This window comes from Salarias fasciatus, chromosome 13 (genome assembly GCF_902148845.1).
Source record: "Salarias fasciatus chromosome 13, fSalaFa1.1, whole genome shotgun sequence".
Taxonomy (NCBI): Eukaryota; Metazoa; Chordata; class Actinopteri; order Blenniiformes; family Blenniidae; genus Salarias; species Salarias fasciatus.
Genome location: NC_043757.1, coordinates 4,962,340 through 4,980,575, shown reverse-complemented (window position 1 = coordinate 4,980,575; position 18,236 = coordinate 4,962,340). Strand labels below are relative to the sequence as shown.

Genomic DNA, 18,236 nt, shown 5'->3' with positions numbered 1-18,236 from the left:
TTCTGGGCAACCAATTAAATACTTTTTTTTTTTTTTTTATGACCACAGTGAGCTTGCCTTGTTATTGGGCCGAATACCGAATGATTGCTCTGGTGGGTGTACTCTGAATTGACAACCACAGACAGGCAAAGCCTCGGTGGCCCCGCCTCTTGATGTTTGGAAGCCTCCTCACCTGGAGGGAATCTGGTCTCTGTGTAGACCGGAGGAATGCTGCTACTGCTGCTGAGAACCATGGCTATAGTAAATAGTTCTTAGTAGATGGACAGTAACAGCTGGAACGGCAGCCTAGAGAGCGTGATCGAGTAACTACCGCACGTAAAGTTTCACTCACTTATGCATCCATATCATACTGTGATTGGCTGGATTATGTTAACGGTACTTGGCTGAAATATTGCTGCCTATACTTTCATATTTTTTACAAGAACAGAGAAAAAAGGATACTGGCCAAGAGCAGCTTACTTCAGTAAAAGTCTTTAAAAAATGCTGACCAGATATTTTGTGTTAAGAGGGACTTTGTACCCTCAACTTTAACTTCAGAGGGACAGAAGACCTTGTAACCACCACACACACACACACACACACACACACACACACACACACACACTTTTGTCGCGCTGATCATCGTCCAAGTTCGACTTTTCTGGCGCTTTCTTTGTGGTTCCCCTTGCTCGCCATGCACCTATCAGTCCATCTCCTCTGTCAGACGGAAATGCTCTGTTTCTCCATTTTCTTGTTTTCTCCTCCTTTCCATCCTGTCTTGTCTTTCACAGTCTGCTGAGCTCCAGACGGAGATAGCGTCTCCCAGAGTGAGTCTGTGTGTGAATGTGTGTGTACGTACACAAAGGTACCAGAAGGTGTATATCCAAGGTGACGGTGACATATCCTTATTTGTTTGTTGTTTTTCTTTCCCCCTGCTGTGTGTGCTTTTTGCTATCTCGGAACAACCTGGACGGATACATCTGCAGGAAGAAACCTGGTCGCTGAGGTGTGACGTGTGCTATCACAGCCCCTCCTTACATCACATGCGACCACAAAAACAAAAAAATAGACTTAATCGAAAGTCTTCCTGTTGCACAAGGGGAGCCCATTGCAGCAGTCATTTGTTACACAGATTTTAAATTAAGATGCTGATTTACCAGTTCGTCTAGTTTGAGCTTTACACCTGTACTTGGTGGTTTTATCGTTGTGAGTCATCCCTAATGGCAGTCCAACTTCGTCGTCGGTCCGTGCCAATATTTGTGTAGTTGCCGTTGTAACAGGTCTCAGGTTGAGTACCCATAAACAGATAAGAAGTCCTGTAAAACAGGAAGAAAAGATGAAACGGACGACCGATGCTTCTGGTGCAGTCTGGCTTCCTCAGCAGAATTTATTCACAATTCCCATAGTATGTTCTTTCTTTTCCCATATTTTCTTAAACATATTAGAAACAAAATCACAACTGATCACAGACAGTAACAATTCAATCCTATTTTCCTCAATGAAACAACAAAATATCATTTTACCACAAAATATGATCTTACATCAGTATAGTACTGCATTAAAACGCTCCCTTTCAGTCAAATCAACTGTTTATCACTCAGATCAAATCTAAATCAATGAAATGTAACTTATTTAACCTTTCTTTAAGTTGAAATTGCAGACACGAGTGTATTACTCTTAAATTATGGGATTAATGTATGCGCTGAAGACAAAGTTGATCCATTTTCACCATTTTCAAACAATCACATGAAGATATCCCTGTAACTCATAACTTATTTACACAATCAACAACATACAAGTCCATAAGAATGATATTTAACCTCAAACAAAATGTGCAGGAGCCATGAATTAATACAGAGTTTTGGTCACAAAGGAAAAAACTACACCACTGCTGTGCCATCTTATGCCACATGTGACACACGGAGGAAACACGTTTCCCATTCATTCAAAAAAAACACGGTCAAATCTACTCAAAACATGAACAAACTCAAATGATCATCTTCTCCAAACATTTAATCACCAGTTTGAGTAACTTTTATGAATATATTCACAGTCCACTAACCTGTAAAACAGGAAGAAAAGATGAAACGGACGACCGATGCTTCTGGTGCAGTCTGGCTTCCTCAGCAGAATGAGGAAGTTGATACTTCCGTTTGCACAGAGAAGCAAGGCGCCACTGCCTCCTACTGGTGGCACTGAATAAGTGTCTCAGAAGAAAATAATTTTCTTTGCTCTTAGGATAAGCAATAATTAATCACTTTGGATTATATTCACAAATCTACAGAAATAATATACTCAAAATAAACAAAACTTCATAAAATGTGACCGACATTTAATGAGTGTCACACGCTCCCTGACAAAATGAAAATGGCTCCAGACATTTAAATACTCACAAACCTCAAACTTTTTCAATATTTGTATTTACAGTTCAACATTCTGGAACAGTTCCAATATCCAAAGGTATGTATGTGTGAGTCTGTCAGTACACCCATAGTGGTGCAACAAATGGTGTGGTTGACGTGTATGGTAAGACTTGGTAGGATGGGGGGTATGGCAGCACCTTGAAAGGTGTGTGGTAGGTCATTGGGTATGTTTGCATTTCCCCAGTTGGTACTGCTGACAGTCCATGGGCCCCCACTGTCTGGCAAAAAGTCTGTTGTTGGTATGAAGGTCGGCCTAATGTGTCGTATGTGAGCATCTGAGTGGGTTTTCTCTCACGGGTGGACCTCCGGGTTTGTGGCTGGCGAGCCTGATCATTATTGGGCAGTTCACTTGCTGTCTGAGGGGTTACTAGTTCTGTGGCTTCTTGCTCAGCAGGTACTGGATCAACAGGTAAGTACTCCTCTTCTGCCCATTCCTCGTCATGTGTCCCTTGTCCCATTCCTCTGCTCTCTACGTCAGGCAGACTCTCTCTCCCTCCACTGACTTGGAGTTTTTCTCTAGCTTCTCTTTCAGATACAGGTGGTTGTGTTTGGTCAGATCTCTCAGTAGTTGTTACGTGGTTAGAATGTCTCTGAGGCTCACATAGTGGCTCTGGTGTGTTCTCAATTCTTGTCTTCACAGGTATTCTCAGCCAGTACTGGGGTCCATCATCATCAGAGGAGTCACTGCTTGGGTTCCACTCACTCTGTCTCTTTGTGTTTGGATGTCTGACCCTTGATCTTTGTTGGAGTGGGTCAGTTGATGGAGCAGGTAAGTGTTTTGGTGTTTTCGTCTTTTGTCCAACTGGTGATCTCTGTGATGGTTGAGGGAAGTCTATTGGTAGGTCATTAACTAAGTGAAGTAGATTGCGGTGTAAGGTACGCACTCTATTTCCACCAGTTTCCGGTACCACTTTGTAGACTGGCCCATCTGCAACTCTCTCCTTCACAACATGGATCGCATCTTCCCAGTACGCTCTTAGCTTCCCTGGGCCACCTCTCTCACCCAGGTTACGCACCAGGACGCGATCACCTGGTTCAAGGACAACACCTTTCATGTGGCGGTCATAGTACCTCTTTTGTCGAGAACTTGACTGTTGGCTGTTTTCAGAGGCAAGTCTGTACGCTTCCTTCATTCTAGAGGCCCACTTCTCTGCATAACCTTTCGGAGAAGTAGCTTCTTCATCAGTGTCCAGGCCAAATATCATGTCCACAGGCAGACGTGGGTGACGACCGTACATCAGATAGAAGGGGGAAAACCCAGTCGCTTCATGCCTGGTACAATTGTATGCGTGGATGACTTTTGACAGATGCTCTTTCCACCGTTCTTTTTCTTTTTCTGTCAGGGTCCTGAGCATCTGTAGCAGGGTACGGTTGAATCTCTCTGCAGGATTCCCTTGAGGATGGTACGGGGTGGTCCTTGAGTGACCCACACCACTGAGCTGCTGCAAGGTTTTAAACAGCTCGTTCTCAAATTCTCTCCCTTGGTCATGATGTAATTTCCATGGATACCCGAAACGTGGGATAAAATCATCGAAGAGTTTCTCTGCAGCCGTTTTGCCAGATTTATTTCGAGTTGCATAGGCTTGTGCAAATCTGGTAAAGTGATCGACGATGACCAGAATGTACTCAAAGCCTCCCTTACTGGACTCTAGGTGGAGGTAGTCAATCGACACAAGTTCGAGGGGTGAGCTGGTGGTAATACTCCCCATAGGCGCTCTGACATGTGAGACAGGCTTTTTCTGCTTGATACAGGGGCATTTTCTTGTCACGTAAGCTTCAACATCCTGCTTCATGTATGGCCAATAAAATCGATCCCTCGCCAGGCCCAGAACCCTCTCGGTTCCCATATGACCCATGTCATCATGGAGGTATTTCAGAACCATAACACGGTACTGGTTTGGCAGGACGAGTTGGCTTCTTTGACTGGTTTCTCTGTATAGCAGACCATCTTTGAGGTGGAGTTTCTCCCACTCATGCAGAAGTTTCCTGGCTAGACCACTCACTCCCCTCCTCATGTCACTGGTCAGACTGCTGGTAGTCTCTTTCAATCTGATTATTTGGCTGATGGCAGGATCATCTCGTTGAGATTTCATGAGCTCATCACGACCTATGGTTGGGAGCAGTTCTGGTGACTGGATGTCTGAAGTATGATGCGACAAGTTTAGGGCAGCCACATAAGCAATGTCACGTTGCTTTGCAACCCTGCTGCCTTCCCATGTTGCCAGAATGGTCTCCTTGGACAGCTCCTGTGTGCATGTGTCCACGTAGCTGTCAATGTCTAAGGGCAACCTAGACAGGGTGTCTGCATCAATGTTTACTTTTCCTGGTCGATATTTCACTTCAAACCGGAAGTCAGCAAGCTCACCAACCCATCGGTGGCCAACCGCATTCAGCTTAGCAGTGCTCATCACATAGGTCAGCGGATTGTTATCTGTGTAGACAACGAAGTGGGGTGCATAGAACAGATAATCTCTAAATTTCTCACTTATGGCCCACTTTAAAGCCAGAAACTCGAGCTTGCCTGAGTGAAGGTTGTAATTTCGTTCTGCAGGCGTCAGCGTCCTTGACCCATAGGCAATCACTCTGAGCTTTCCTCCTTGGCGTTGGTATAGGACGGCACCCAGTCCTTGTTCTGACGCATCAGTGTGAAGCACAAATGGGAGGTCAAAATCAGGATAACCAAGCACTGGGGGGTTTGACAAGATGTGTATGAGCTGGTCTAGGGCTCTTTGGTGCTCTTCGGCCCACTTCACTGGAGTCCTGGATGACAGCTGTGCTCCTTTTCCTTTCTTTTGCTTGGGCTGGGGCATCGATGTTGGAGTAGTTTTGATCTGTAAGAGCTCATAGATCGGCTTGGCAACTCTCGAGAAGTCTTGCACATAAGTCCGGTAATAGCTGAGGAATCCCAGGAGCTTACGGACTTCTCCAACAGTGCAGGGAGACTTACTTCTCAGAGCTTGGATGGCTTCCAGATCCCTGGGGTCGACTCTAACGCCTTCGGCAGAGACCAGCTTCCCCACATAACGAACCTCGTTTTTGAAGAGCTCGCATTTAGTTGGCCGGAGTTTCACTCCGTGGCGTTGGAGGGCCCTCAGGACGCGTCTCAGAACCTCAACATGATCTTCAAATGTTTTGGCATAGCAGAGGACATCGTCTAAGTATGGGATACAACACTCATCCCGCAAGGAGGTGAGCATCTCCTCCATGCTCCTCTGAAACGCGGCTGGTGCATTTGAAAGTCCAAAGGGGATACGCACCCACTCGTATAAGCCCCATGGAGTGATGAACGCAGTCAGGTGGCGTGATCCCTCAGCAATGAAACCTTGATGATAGGCTTTTCCCTGATCCAAAATAGAAAACCAGCTGTACCCCCCAAGCGTGTCGATAAGGTCTTGAATACGGGGCAAGGGGTGTCTGTCTGGGACTGTTTTTTGGTTTAGAAGCCTGTAGTCGATGCAAAGCCTCAAGCTTCCGTCCTTTTTGCGCACGCAGACTACTGGGGCGGAGTATGGGGACTTTGACTTCACTATCCACTTCTTAGCCAGTAAATCCTGAATATACTCCTTGACCTCTTTGTAGAGGGGCTTGGGGACTGCTGCGTAGGATCGCTGCACTGGGATGTCGTCTTTCAGAGTTATACCCATTTGAAGGCTTGGAACATATCCGATATCATTATCATCTCGAGCAAATGCATTTGACTCCTCATAGAGCATTGGTTTCACCAGTTCTTGTTGTTCTTCAGTTAAATGGCTTAGATTGACAGGGGGATGCCACAGCTGGAGTGGCTGCTCTGTTTCACCTTGATCACCCCTGCAGTCATGAACAGATGAGTCGGCTTCATTAATCTCAATACTGTCTGTCTGGTCTGTTTCCACTATCTTGTCAATGGGTTGGATACTACCAAGCGTGACGAAGTGGTTCAGCGTGATGTTATGGTGAGTATGATTGCCCACTGGAATTTCAACATAAGGCCACTTGGTGTGGTGAACCTCAACCAGCCCATCACCGAGATCCAGCTCTTCAAGTTTTATGTCTGGATGGTTGGCTTCAAACAGCGCCACAGATGAGGTGAAGTCAGCTGGTACCTTGCATTTGACACGGGCGACCTGGCCGGGATGGACAACGACTTCATGCCGACCGACTCTCACCAGGGCTTGACGATGAGTGGGCTCCTGGGCCTGTATGAAATTCACGATGGCTTCAGCTTTGTCACTTTCAACCTGCATGGCACCTTCCAGCAACCTGGCGATAACACTGACGACACCCATTCCATTCTCCTGCCCGAGGATGAGTTCTTTAATCACATTGAAGCCCACTATTGGTCTTGCAAGGCTCACCTGACTGACAAGGAAGGGTACTCTGATGGCGAGTTTTGGATCATCATTGCCAGGTAGATTAAAGGTGAGTTCAACCCATCCATCGTATGGTATCGGCTCTCCATTGGCTGCAGTGAGGTCAAGTTGTCTGTCTCCCAAAAGCTCACTGAGGGGACGCACTTCCTGTTGAGGTAGGTATTTTTGTTTCCATGACCGGTCTATGATACTGACCTGGGCACCAGAGTCTTGAAGTGCAGTCACAGGATACCCATTCAGATTACATTTTAACAAGCATTTTTCTCCAATTAGCTTAGCCACTCGCTGTGATTTTGACTGGCTCTCAGCTGGAGGATGAGGAGTGACAACTGGTTTACTGATCTCTGGGCGGGACTTCACACTATTGTCGGTCACAGCCTGTCCCCCTGCCATGACCGGGGTGCGTTTCCCGATGGCTTTGATTTTTTTAAGCATCCCAGAGCACGGTGCCCCTCTTCACCACAAGCGAAGCAGTGGTTGCAGTCAGTCCGACCGTTGGCAATGCAGTTGGGGCAGCCATGTGACCTCTCTTTCTTTGGCTGCCTGCTCTGTTTGTTGGGGCACTGACAGGTACATGGAGGCCTAGGATCAGGTATTGATTGCTTCACTGTTCCTGGAGCATTTAACTGGAGAGAGCTTACAACCTGAGTCAGGGCCTGCACTTGAGCACTCAGCTGATTAAGTAACTCATCTTTAGCCTGACTGTCAGTGTTGCACTTTTCTTTGCTTGGCTCATGAGTGTTTGACTCGCTACTCTGTACGTGAGCTGTTTTTGGGCGGGTGCTGCGTCCCAAGCGTCTTTTCCTCTCACTCTCCTCATTGGTTGTCTTGGTAACTTGTCTCAAGAGCATCTCATCAGTTACTGTTGGATCTGAGAGGAGGAGTCGGAGCTCACGCCTAACATCATCATGTTTCTCGCTCAAGCCCTGATAGACTGTACGAAGGAAAACATTTTGTGCTGTTTGTGCCTCATACTTGATGTCTGAATCAGTCTCTCTGGATGTGAATATCACCTTCTGTTTGAGACCCATCATTCTGTAGAGGAACTGCTGCGGTGTTTCATGCTCATGCTGTTTTGCATTCATCAATTCCTGAAACAGTTCAGTGCTGCTTTTCTCTCCAAGGTGCGACTGGAGGAAGCTCTTTAACTCCGCTATGGTCATCTCATCCTTGCTGAAGAGCATATCCTTGAAGTTGCCAGGTTTGATGATGCGAAACACTGCTCTTGTGATCTCATCCTCTGTGTGTTTTTCTTTCAGTCCAATGTCAATCTGTTTACTGATATTGCTGTAGCTGATATCAGATGAGTTATCGCCAATTTGCCCACCATGAATTTTGAATTCTTTTCTCTGGAGAAGGGGAAGGTCTTTGAGAGCGATCATGCTTTCGATAGAATGCTGGTCAGTGTTTGGATGAGGTGACAGCCTAGCATGTTGACTGTGGGACTGGTCACTGTCTTTGTCAGTCTGTTGGGCGTAAGTCACATGTGGAGTGAGTGGGGCATTACTCTGTTTAAGTGTTTGGTAACACATGTGACTGGAGAGCACCTTGTTCTGTTGTGGTTCAGGAGAATAAATCTGAGAAGCTGAGTCTGTTGTTGTAGCTTCAGTGCGTGTGTCTGTGTTAACCTGAGCAACAATAGATGGTGGAGGTGGCAAAACATTTGCATCAGATGTAACACTCATCTCGCCCTCTGCAGAGAGTTTACCCTGTTCCTGGTTACGCATCATCTCATCAATCATGTCTTTCAAAAACAGTAACTGTGAAATGCCCTCATCTTCCAACTCCAGTAAACACTTGCTGTCCATGTAAGTACACACAAAGTCAATGCAACCTTCTTCGTCGTGTTTGTTCAACTTAGCTGAGTCTTGATCAGATGTCCGTGGAATGGCCATTGCAAGTTGGAGCAAGTCATCAGCAGAAAGGCGAAACAGTCCCTTCTTGACAGTCCAAACCAGCCTCTTCCTCTCGTTGTCCGCCATTGTGAACCCACGTCAGATGCCCTTGGCCCTCGAACTCCCTCGCTCTGGCAACCGTCAGACGCCCTGGAATCTTGCAGCCCCTGGTCCTGATGATGAGTCACACACTGGTCCACAGGTTCAATAATCACTGGATCAACGACGTTCTCCGACCACGAGTGTCGCCGATCCCGGACGAGCCCCCACAAATCTGTAACAGGTCTCAGGTTGAGTACCCATAAACAGATAAGAAGTCCTGTAAAACAGGAAGAAAAGATGAAACGGACGACCGATGCTTCTGGTGCAGTCTGGCTTCCTCAGCAGAATTTATTCACAATTCCCATAGTATGTTCTTTCTTTTCCCATATTTTCTTAAACATATTAGAAACAAAATCACAACTGATCACAGACAGTAACAATTCAATCCTATTTTCCTCAATGAAACAACAAAATATCATTTTACCACAAAATATGATCTTACATCAGTATAGTACTGCATTAAAACGCTCCCTTTCAGTCAAATCAACTGTTTATCACTCAGATCAAATCTAAATCAATGAAATGTAACTTATTTAACCTTTCTTTAAGTTGAAATTGCAGACACGAGTGTATTACTCTTAAATTATGGGATTAATGTATGCGCTGAAGACAAAGTTGATCCATTTTCACCATTTTCAAACAATCACATGAAGATATCCCTGTAACTCATAACTTATTTACACAATCAACAACATACAAGTCCATAAGAATGATATTTAACCTCAAACAAAATGTGCAGGAGCCATGAATTAATACAGAGTTTTGGTCACAAAGGAAAAAACTACACCACTGCTGTGCCATCTTATGCCACATGTGACACACGGAGGAAACACGTTTCCCATTCATTCAAAAAAAACACGGTCAAATCTACTCAAAACATGAACAAACTCAAATGATCATCTTCTCCAAACATTTAATCACCAGTTTGAGTAACTTTTATGAATATATTCACAGTCCACTAACCTGTAAAACAGGAAGAAAAGATGAAACGGACGACCGATGCTTCTGGTGCAGTCTGGCTTCCTCAGCAGAATGAGGAAGTTGATACTTCCGTTTGCACAGAGAAGCAAGGCGCCACTGCCTCCTACTGGTGGCACTGAATAAGTGTCTCAGAAGAAAATAATTTTCTTTGCTCTTAGGATAAGCAATAATTAATCACTTTGGATTATATTCACAAATCTACAGAAATAATATACTCAAAATAAACAAAACTTCATAAAATGTGACCGACATTTAATGAGTGTCACACCGTTGTTAATATTCATTAGCTTATCGTTTTCTGTGCACACGTCTGTGGTTTCATCACAAAAACAACCAACAGTGCCAATTTGTGGCCTGGCATGCTAACTACATTAATGTCAGTGTTTCTACCGTTTCCAAAACATTGCTGTGTAGATGTGATGTGTTTCTGAAACGAAAGCGCAAAAAGTCCACAAAAAAGGCCCGAGACTTTTTGTGGACTCTGGTCATTTAAATTAGATTGTGATGAGCGTTTGACTTCATTATGATGTTTTATGAAAATCACTGATCAGACTGGGTCCTCAGCCTTTCTGTAAGCAGTCTCTTACCGTGAGACGTTAGTGAGAGATAAACATGGAGATCAGCATTTCATCTAGTGACACTGCAGCAGTTGCATGTAATCTATTGATTTTCAAAACCTGAGTGAAATCATCTTGAATACAAGTTTAAGATCTTTAATGAGAAGAATTGTTTTTTTTTTATGTGTATAATATGTTGAACTTGCTCTTCACAGTATGCTTCAGACTGTTGAGCATTAACAGTCTGAAGCCCTACATCTGCTGTTTCATGAAGTATAAAATATTTATTAATTCTCCTTAATGTAGGTGTAGGTGTGTGTGTGTGTGTGTGTGTGTGTGTGTGTGTGTGTATGCGTGTGTGTATGCATGTGCACGTCATCAGCTCTCCTGCTGTATCAGTGTGACCTGGCCTCAGGAGCGGCAGCAGCAGAGGGAGCAACAGACGTGGAGCGATAAAGAAACGATGTGTTGTGCGAATCTGAGACCGGCTGCTTATGGTTTTGGGGCCTGCAGGAATAACACAAAAAAAATGTCTCAGCTCAGCAGTTTGTGCGTGCGTGTGTGTGTGTGTGTGTGTGTGTGTGTGTGTGTGTGTGTTGGTCATATGTTTCTACCCGCTGACTCCATCTATCTGCTTTTTAAATGTATACGTTGCATGTGAGGTAAATCAGCGTTTGTCCCTCAGGAGGGATGGGTTAAGGCACACTCCTGTCTTTATTAATACCCCTCAGCACCCTCTTCCTCCGTTCTGGCTCGGACCCCCACAGCCCGCCCTCCTCCTTCCTCCTCTCCTCCTCCTCCCTCACAGGGTCTTATCTAAACTGTGGTGCTGGCAGACGGGACAGGCCACTGGCTGATAGCGATTGTTTATCCCACGGTGCGAAATTGCTGATCTGTCTTCTGCTTTTCCCTGACAGCTAGATGTTCATCTCGCTCTCTCTCTCTCTTTCTCCCCCTCTCCCTCTCTCTCTCTCTCTCTCTTGCCCCACAGATACAGATATTGGCACCTATCAGTACTACGATAAAGGAGAGCCAGGTAAATAGTGTTTATATTGGATGTCTGTTTGTGTTTAAGATAAGTTGCATTTGTCTTGTTTTTGGGACGTATGCGATTTCCTTATATAGGGAGAAGGGCTTTCCGCTGCCTCCTCACACACAGATTATTGGTCCTGCATGTTTTGGTGACTCACACCAGTTAACCACACATGCGCTTGTCCACACAGAGGCTATTAGTATGTCGGATTTTCACCCTAAAACCTTATATACACATGCACACATCACACACCCACACATGCTCGCAGGTTATTAGGCCTCCGCGGTTCTATCTCTTACACTCCCTGTGTTCCTGTTGACCCGGGGTCCTGCCACACAGCGATAGGAAAACTAAACTGTTGACTTTCTCCTAGATCACATAGCACGAGGCCCCATGCAGTCCAGCCTCATATTGCCCGAGGCCAGGCGGCTTGCCTCACCATCAGGAAGTGCTCAAATCGCTCCCCTACTGTCCCCGCAGCCTCGGGATGAGCTTCCTTATCCCTCACTCCTTTCCCTTTTTTTTCCCCCCTGTCTGCGTGTCTCTTCAAATGCACCCTCAATTCCAAAAAGGCTGGGACAATGTATAAATTGTAAAAAATGCAACGACTGGACCGATGTGTAACTGTCTCTGTTCTCTTGACAGCTCCATATAGATAATTAGAAGTAGTTTGTATCTCACGATCCATTGAATGTTTTCTTGTTTTAAAATGTCTTGGTTTGACCTAACCCTAACCCTAAACCCTAACCAAAGAGTCTGAATGTTCTTGGGTCGAGACACTGAACCTCAAAGTGTAGTTGATCCTGTGTGAGAACCTGCCATAGCATCCACTAACGTGTGAGGGTGTGAAAAGTTTCCTGTGGCCGACGGAGTAAAAAGCATCATGGAATCCATTCATCATTCAAGATTTGGTGTCCTTACTGCAATGACTGTGATTTCTGCTTTTCAGCCCAAATCGACCTCTCTCTCTTTTAACACAATATGCCCCATTTGTCTGAAGATCACCATCTTTCAATCAGGGCTGATTTTTGACTTTGAACTTTTGCACAGTTTTTTTTTTTTTTTTTTACAAAACTGTAAACTTGACTCTAAACTTATTCAAAACAGTATGCATTATATTAAGGTGTTGTATTTTAAATTATAATATTATCACTGAGTGCTCCTTTTGTACCCAGTCATATTCTTAAACATGTGTGGCCACAATCCAGTTGTGAAATACTCCTGACAGTGTTTTGTGGGGTATAACTACTTAGATTTATTGTACATAAACCGAAATACTCCAAACCTTGTTTTGTTTAATTCTGAATAATTTCCCCTCACACATCATGCAAATCAAAATTACAGTACCTCATAATTATATATCATCATATCTGATTGTTTAAAATGAAACACAAATTCTACGAAAGACCATAAACATCATGATTATTATGTTAAGATTGGCTAAAAGTTTTCACTTTATGTACTATGAGTGTGAAAATGACTGAAAGAACAATACGCTTTTCAATGATATTGTAATTTCTGCGATGCATGCCTGAAAGCACTGCTATCTGGCTATCTGCTATCTCATCTACAGGGATTGCACACAGATTATAGCTTACTGGTAAAAGCTATTTTGCTGTCTAAATTTGTAATCCCAGACATGCTAATTGATGAGCATGGAATACTAATCAGCTGTAAATCTTCAATGAGATTTCATTGAAATCCTTGGCAGCGTCACCCTCATAGTGTGATTAAAACATATTTTCTAACTTCAAGATAGTCAAGTCAGTTTGGATAAACACCTTTGTGATATTTATTCTTCATTTAAGCCTGTTGAACAGAATTTAACTGACCTCAAAATAAATTTGTACCTCCAAATTTCTTCATAATTTTTTTGGAAAAGTGCACACTTTTGATCTATCTCTGTCACAATGTTTGTAGGATTTTGAGCGCAAAAAAGAGCAATATGCTTGAGACAACTGCACAGTGAGTGACTCTACAAGCTTCTTTTATGTTTTTACGCTTTGAAGGTAATTGTTTGTTTCTTTTTCATAAGTTTCCTCACCCTTGTTTCACTTTTCCTCTCCTACACTGCATCTTTTGCTCCTTTTCATATTTGTGTTCAGTAAGCCCTCCACCCCTCTCTTTCTCATCGTTCCCTTCTCTCTCATCTGAGGAGGTGCCTTCTCTTTCATTGCAATCTTCAGTGGTGAGACGATGCTCTTGCTCCAAATCCTTTCATTTGGAGGATTACTAAAGTGTGGCTTAATATGAGAGTGGAGGGAGGAGGAAGAGGAGGAGAGGAAGAAACTGAGCAGAATCACTCCAAAACTATCAGCAGTTTCACACAGTGGTGTAAAGACGACTCTGGGTCATGATTTCATCACAATAATCACAATAACCTATTTTAACAATTCACAATTCTGGTGTCAAACATAAGGCCCGTGGGCCCAAAACAGCCCACAATAGGCTCCAATCTGGTCCACTAAATGAAAGCTTTAAAAAAAAAAAAAAAAATCTAAACGAAGGTAGTAAATTAGCTGCTTGAAATAATCATCTCCTGAACATGGAGCTTTACAGAAAAACGCTCTTAACATAATCATGGGCTGCAGGGGAAAGTTTTTGCTCTTTGGCTTCTTGATTGAGCTGTCAGGAAAGGCTTTGTAGTAGAAGACCTTTTTTAACGATTCAAACGGGGATACCACTAGCTGAAAAAGTCAGCACATCTTTTGACAACTGGCTGAACCTACATTGGCAGTAATCGCCTCCATCGGTCCTCTCTGGTAGCTGCTCAGGGGGAATTGTGGACCTCTCAGTCTTACAGAACTGCTTCACTTCTTCCACTTTGTCAGGATTTCTTGTCGGGCTTCACGATATCAGGTAAACGCACTAGTGTTAAGTATTGCCATAATGATTTGATTGCCAATCTTCTTCAAAAACAGTGCTGTTTCAAACTTCTTATTCAGCAGTCAAGAATATTCTATGTCCATAAATCAAGAGGACTCACTGAACAAAAAAGAAAAACAAAAAAAAAAACAGATATCACCTTCAAAACCTGAAGCAAGTTGATTTTAAAGACAACAAACAGGTACATGGTAGAACTTGTGATGTAATACCCGTCTCCTGTCTCTTCCTTGTAGTCAGTGACAGTACTGTGACCTGGCCGACAACACAGCTGTCCTGCAGCTCCTGTCCTTCAGTATCGCTCCCATCACAGATCACTCCTGACACCCGGCTCCATCCCGACCTCAAGCATAGTGTTATTCACATGCCGTTTAGCTCGGACGCAGCGTAAAATTGCATTATATATCACCTTGTGCTTCATAAGACCTGTTCAGGACGCTGTAAAAGCAAACTAGTTCACCTTGGCATCAACAAATGTGAAGCAAGCCAGAGAACTTTATGCATCTGTATTTCAGTGAGCTGAGAATGAATTAGTCTGATCATGCAAAGTGTTGCTTTTGATGATTGTGGTTTAGTGAATGTGTGGATAAAACCAGGTGAGCATGCATCCCTGTTCTGTATAAACCTGTGGGGAATCTTTTCTTTTTTTTTAATATTGCAGCATGCTCACAGTTTAAAATGTGACATTTGCACGTGATTTTTACTTCTCTGATTTTCAGCCATTTATTTCAAACATGTTTACCTCTGACAGCTTGGCTGTTATTTCCACAGGTGTCCACTAGAGGGGGACCCAGGCTCACTGGAGCGGCTCCAGGGGTCCCCAGCAGCCAAAAAAAAAAAACCCCTCCCTCTACACCCCTCTACCCAGCCCCAGAGCAGGTGCCCATGTCTGGGCCTGTCTGGCCCTTCACCCCCTTATCTGATTAATACTACTAATCCTGGAGGTGTCCCTGCCTGCCAGTGAGGCGGGCCACCAGACTGGCCACTTTCTTGCTCGGGGCGGCCAGGCCACGAGGCACGGTTATGGGTTGCACTTTGCCAACATGGCCCCTGGGAGCTAAGGGGATGTTGAGCTCCGTTTCTATTTAACAGCATCATATAGACAGACCGACCAGACTCATCGGGCTGAATGTAAATATGCACGTATCCCAGTCATTCCCTTTATTTTTTTAATCCTTCCACAGCTGTTTCCCTTGAGCATCACTACTACAATGAGAAACTCCAGTTCTGTGAAGGTAAGTTTCCAGCAGAGAAACACAGTTTTATACTTTACTTTCACCCTCGTGTGTGTTTGTGTGTGTGTGTTGAGGCTGAAACCATCTCATCCAGTGGATGACCATCTCCCACTCAACTGTCCTACTTCCTCCATTTACACTCTCCCTCCCTCTCTTTTCCCCTCCCTCCCTCTCGCTCTGGTTTCCACCCAGTAGTGGAATACAAACGCCCTTATCAGGAGACAAACACTCATCCCACTGCCCTCCCCTCCTTCCCCCTTTCTCCTGCCCCCCCCCCCCCCCCCCCCCCCCCCCACCCCCCACCTCCCACTGTCATTTGCATGCATCTATTTACCTCTTCTTCCCACTCTTTCTTAATAGAGTACCTCGCTCCTTAATGGTGCGTTTCTGTGAAGATGAGAGGGGAGACTGTAAAATAAACAGATAGGGGAGTGATTGCACCACCTTGAAAACAGCAGTCCTTCATTTCCTTCTAAATTTTTTTTTCCTCCCTCACTCACATTGAACTTCATGTATATGCGTGGGCAGAAGCAGATGCACAAATTCAATTAGCAGTTGTTTTTTTTTTTTCCATATGCTTCCTTCCCTGTGTTTAACCACTGGAGATGGAGTGTGGAGGGGGGGGGGGGGGGGGGGGAAGAAATGGAGGGCTGGGAAATTAAAATGAAGGGGCCTTGGTGTGGTACGTGTTGAGATATGTGCTGCTAACTGTGAGGTTGCATTTGGGAGATAACTCAACCACTCAAGAGCACCGAAAGTCCTCATGATTAAATGTTTGTCTCTCCTCGAGGAGCAGTTTGTGTGTTTTGAAAGAACATTTTGCCTTCAGTGGACTATTTTACTTCACTTAAAAAAGAAAACTACCCAGATCCATGGGCAAGCGTAATGCTCACAACATGAAGTCGCCGTCGACTCATATGCTTTTTGCGGTCATTGTTAAATCTCTGAGCACACTCACTTACTCCAGGGACACTTTTATGAAAACGGTGCTTCATTTTTTGTAAAAGTTGAGTCATTTCATTAAACCCATCATTAAAGAACCAAGCAACCAGACCTCAGTTTGGTCCTTTTAAAGATCTCTGCTCTGGGATCATCCTAACCCGTGATCGAACAGTTCGATTTCTGTGGATACTTCAATATGTTGGGGTCAGTGCTCATCAGCTTTATGTGCCATTTACCTCAAAAAGTCTTCAAATTTCTCGACAATTCTCACTGGATTTCTGTAAGACATTGGTTAAGAACCTTTCCTACTTTATAATGTTATTCATCTACAAAACAAGATGCAACTTCTTGAGAGCATTGGGTATAGAGAAAATTTAACGTTTAATAATCAACAATTTCTTATGTTTTGTTGTCACCTGCATATTTTTGAGGAATCAGGAAGAAAAGCAGAAGTTAACCGATGTGGTCACACACCTGATGAGGAGTTCTAAGTTATCTGAACCCACAAAGTGAGAAAAACCAAACATTTTTTATCATAAATATACAATATACCGGCAAGATACATTGTGATGTAGTCAATATAGACATAATTAGAAATCAAGGCATGAAAAATAACAGAATGAAAGCTAAAAAGCTTTATTCCTGATAAATTTACAGTGGTTTTTCATTGGAGTTTACTGGTGTTCCAAAATCAAAGTCTCATTTCATCATTTGCAGTGTTCTTTTTGCATCTCTTGATTATTTAGTCTTAAAATGTTTATCAGGCTAATAAGAAAAGTTGTTGACTTATATACCTTCCCCACTGAATTGTCATTAAATTGAGGATCTTACACATCAAATCATCAAATAGTTTGATCAATTCAATGATTAATCAAACTATTTGATGATTAATATTTTTTTCTTGTACAGAAATTAGCTAAATTACAATGGTGCATGAGAATTCTGCCCATAAACCAAATTATAATTTAAACTAGTGTGAGAGGCAGCAGTTCGGCACACTCCCAATTTGTCCAGTCAATCATGTTCAGGGTATTTTTTTTTTACAGATAACACATTTTAATGTTGGATGGTCATACTTGATATTGGATATCTCCAAATGAAATGTGCGTAATTTTTTATTTATACTTTCATTTGATGATATTGAAATAGCATCTCAGGTGTTTGTGCACACTGAGTTTTATGTCTTGAAGTCTTGAAATACTCTTCAAAAACACTTTTTTCAGTTTAAACAACCTCAAAGAAATGAGCGAACTGGCAGTTTTCAAGGACTAAATATAAAAATCAAGCTGTAATTATTTAAGATTATTCAGAAAACAGATAAAATCATTCCTACTTTAAGAAGCTGCTTCCAGCGTATGCTGAGCTTTTTTCCAGATAAATAAATCATTGTGAATATCTTGTGATCAACTAATTGATTTAATCTATAGCATACTCAGAGTCTGTTCATGTGGTTGAAATAGAAAAGTGTCTGCGTTTAACAGCAGATTATTAAAATTTGGATGGTCTTCCTTTTCTACCTGCGCCTCCTGATCCTGCGTGACCTTTACCCCTCATGTCATCTCGTCTCATACTCAGATCTCAACACAGATACAAACTCGAAACCTTCTCTGCTCTCCGGATTTGGTGGCACATTTTTCTGAATTCCCACGAGTTTCTTTCTTCCTTTTTTTTTTTCTTTCCTCCGTCCTATCTTCTAAAAAAAAAAAAAAAAAAAATCCTTATAAGTCTGTGTTTTAAAGTGAAGTCACATGATCTGCTGTGGTGTTTTTCCTCCATAGCTCGAGGCTATTCGTGGACCCCCAGGAACCGCCGACCCGAAAAGCTCCGCGATTCGCTGAAGGACTTGGAGGTACC

At 43.4% G+C, this 18,236-nt stretch overlaps 1 protein-coding gene across 2 annotated transcripts in view; it reads left to right on the top strand.

Moving 5' to 3' along the window:
• The window catches only part of wdpcp (WD repeat containing planar cell polarity effector), a 111,569-nt gene that overhangs the window by 28,769 nt on the left and 64,564 nt on the right, over window positions 1–18,236 (top strand). For both annotated transcript variants that reach the window (XM_030106989.1, XM_030106988.1), the window contains exons 4-6: window positions 11,281–11,325; window positions 15,390–15,440; window positions 18,161–18,231. In XM_030106989.1, coding sequence (XP_029962849.1) covers window positions 11,281–11,325; window positions 15,390–15,440; window positions 18,161–18,231 — 167 coding nt within the window. The remainder of the gene's footprint in view (window positions 1–11,280; window positions 11,326–15,389; window positions 15,441–18,160; window positions 18,232–18,236) is intronic.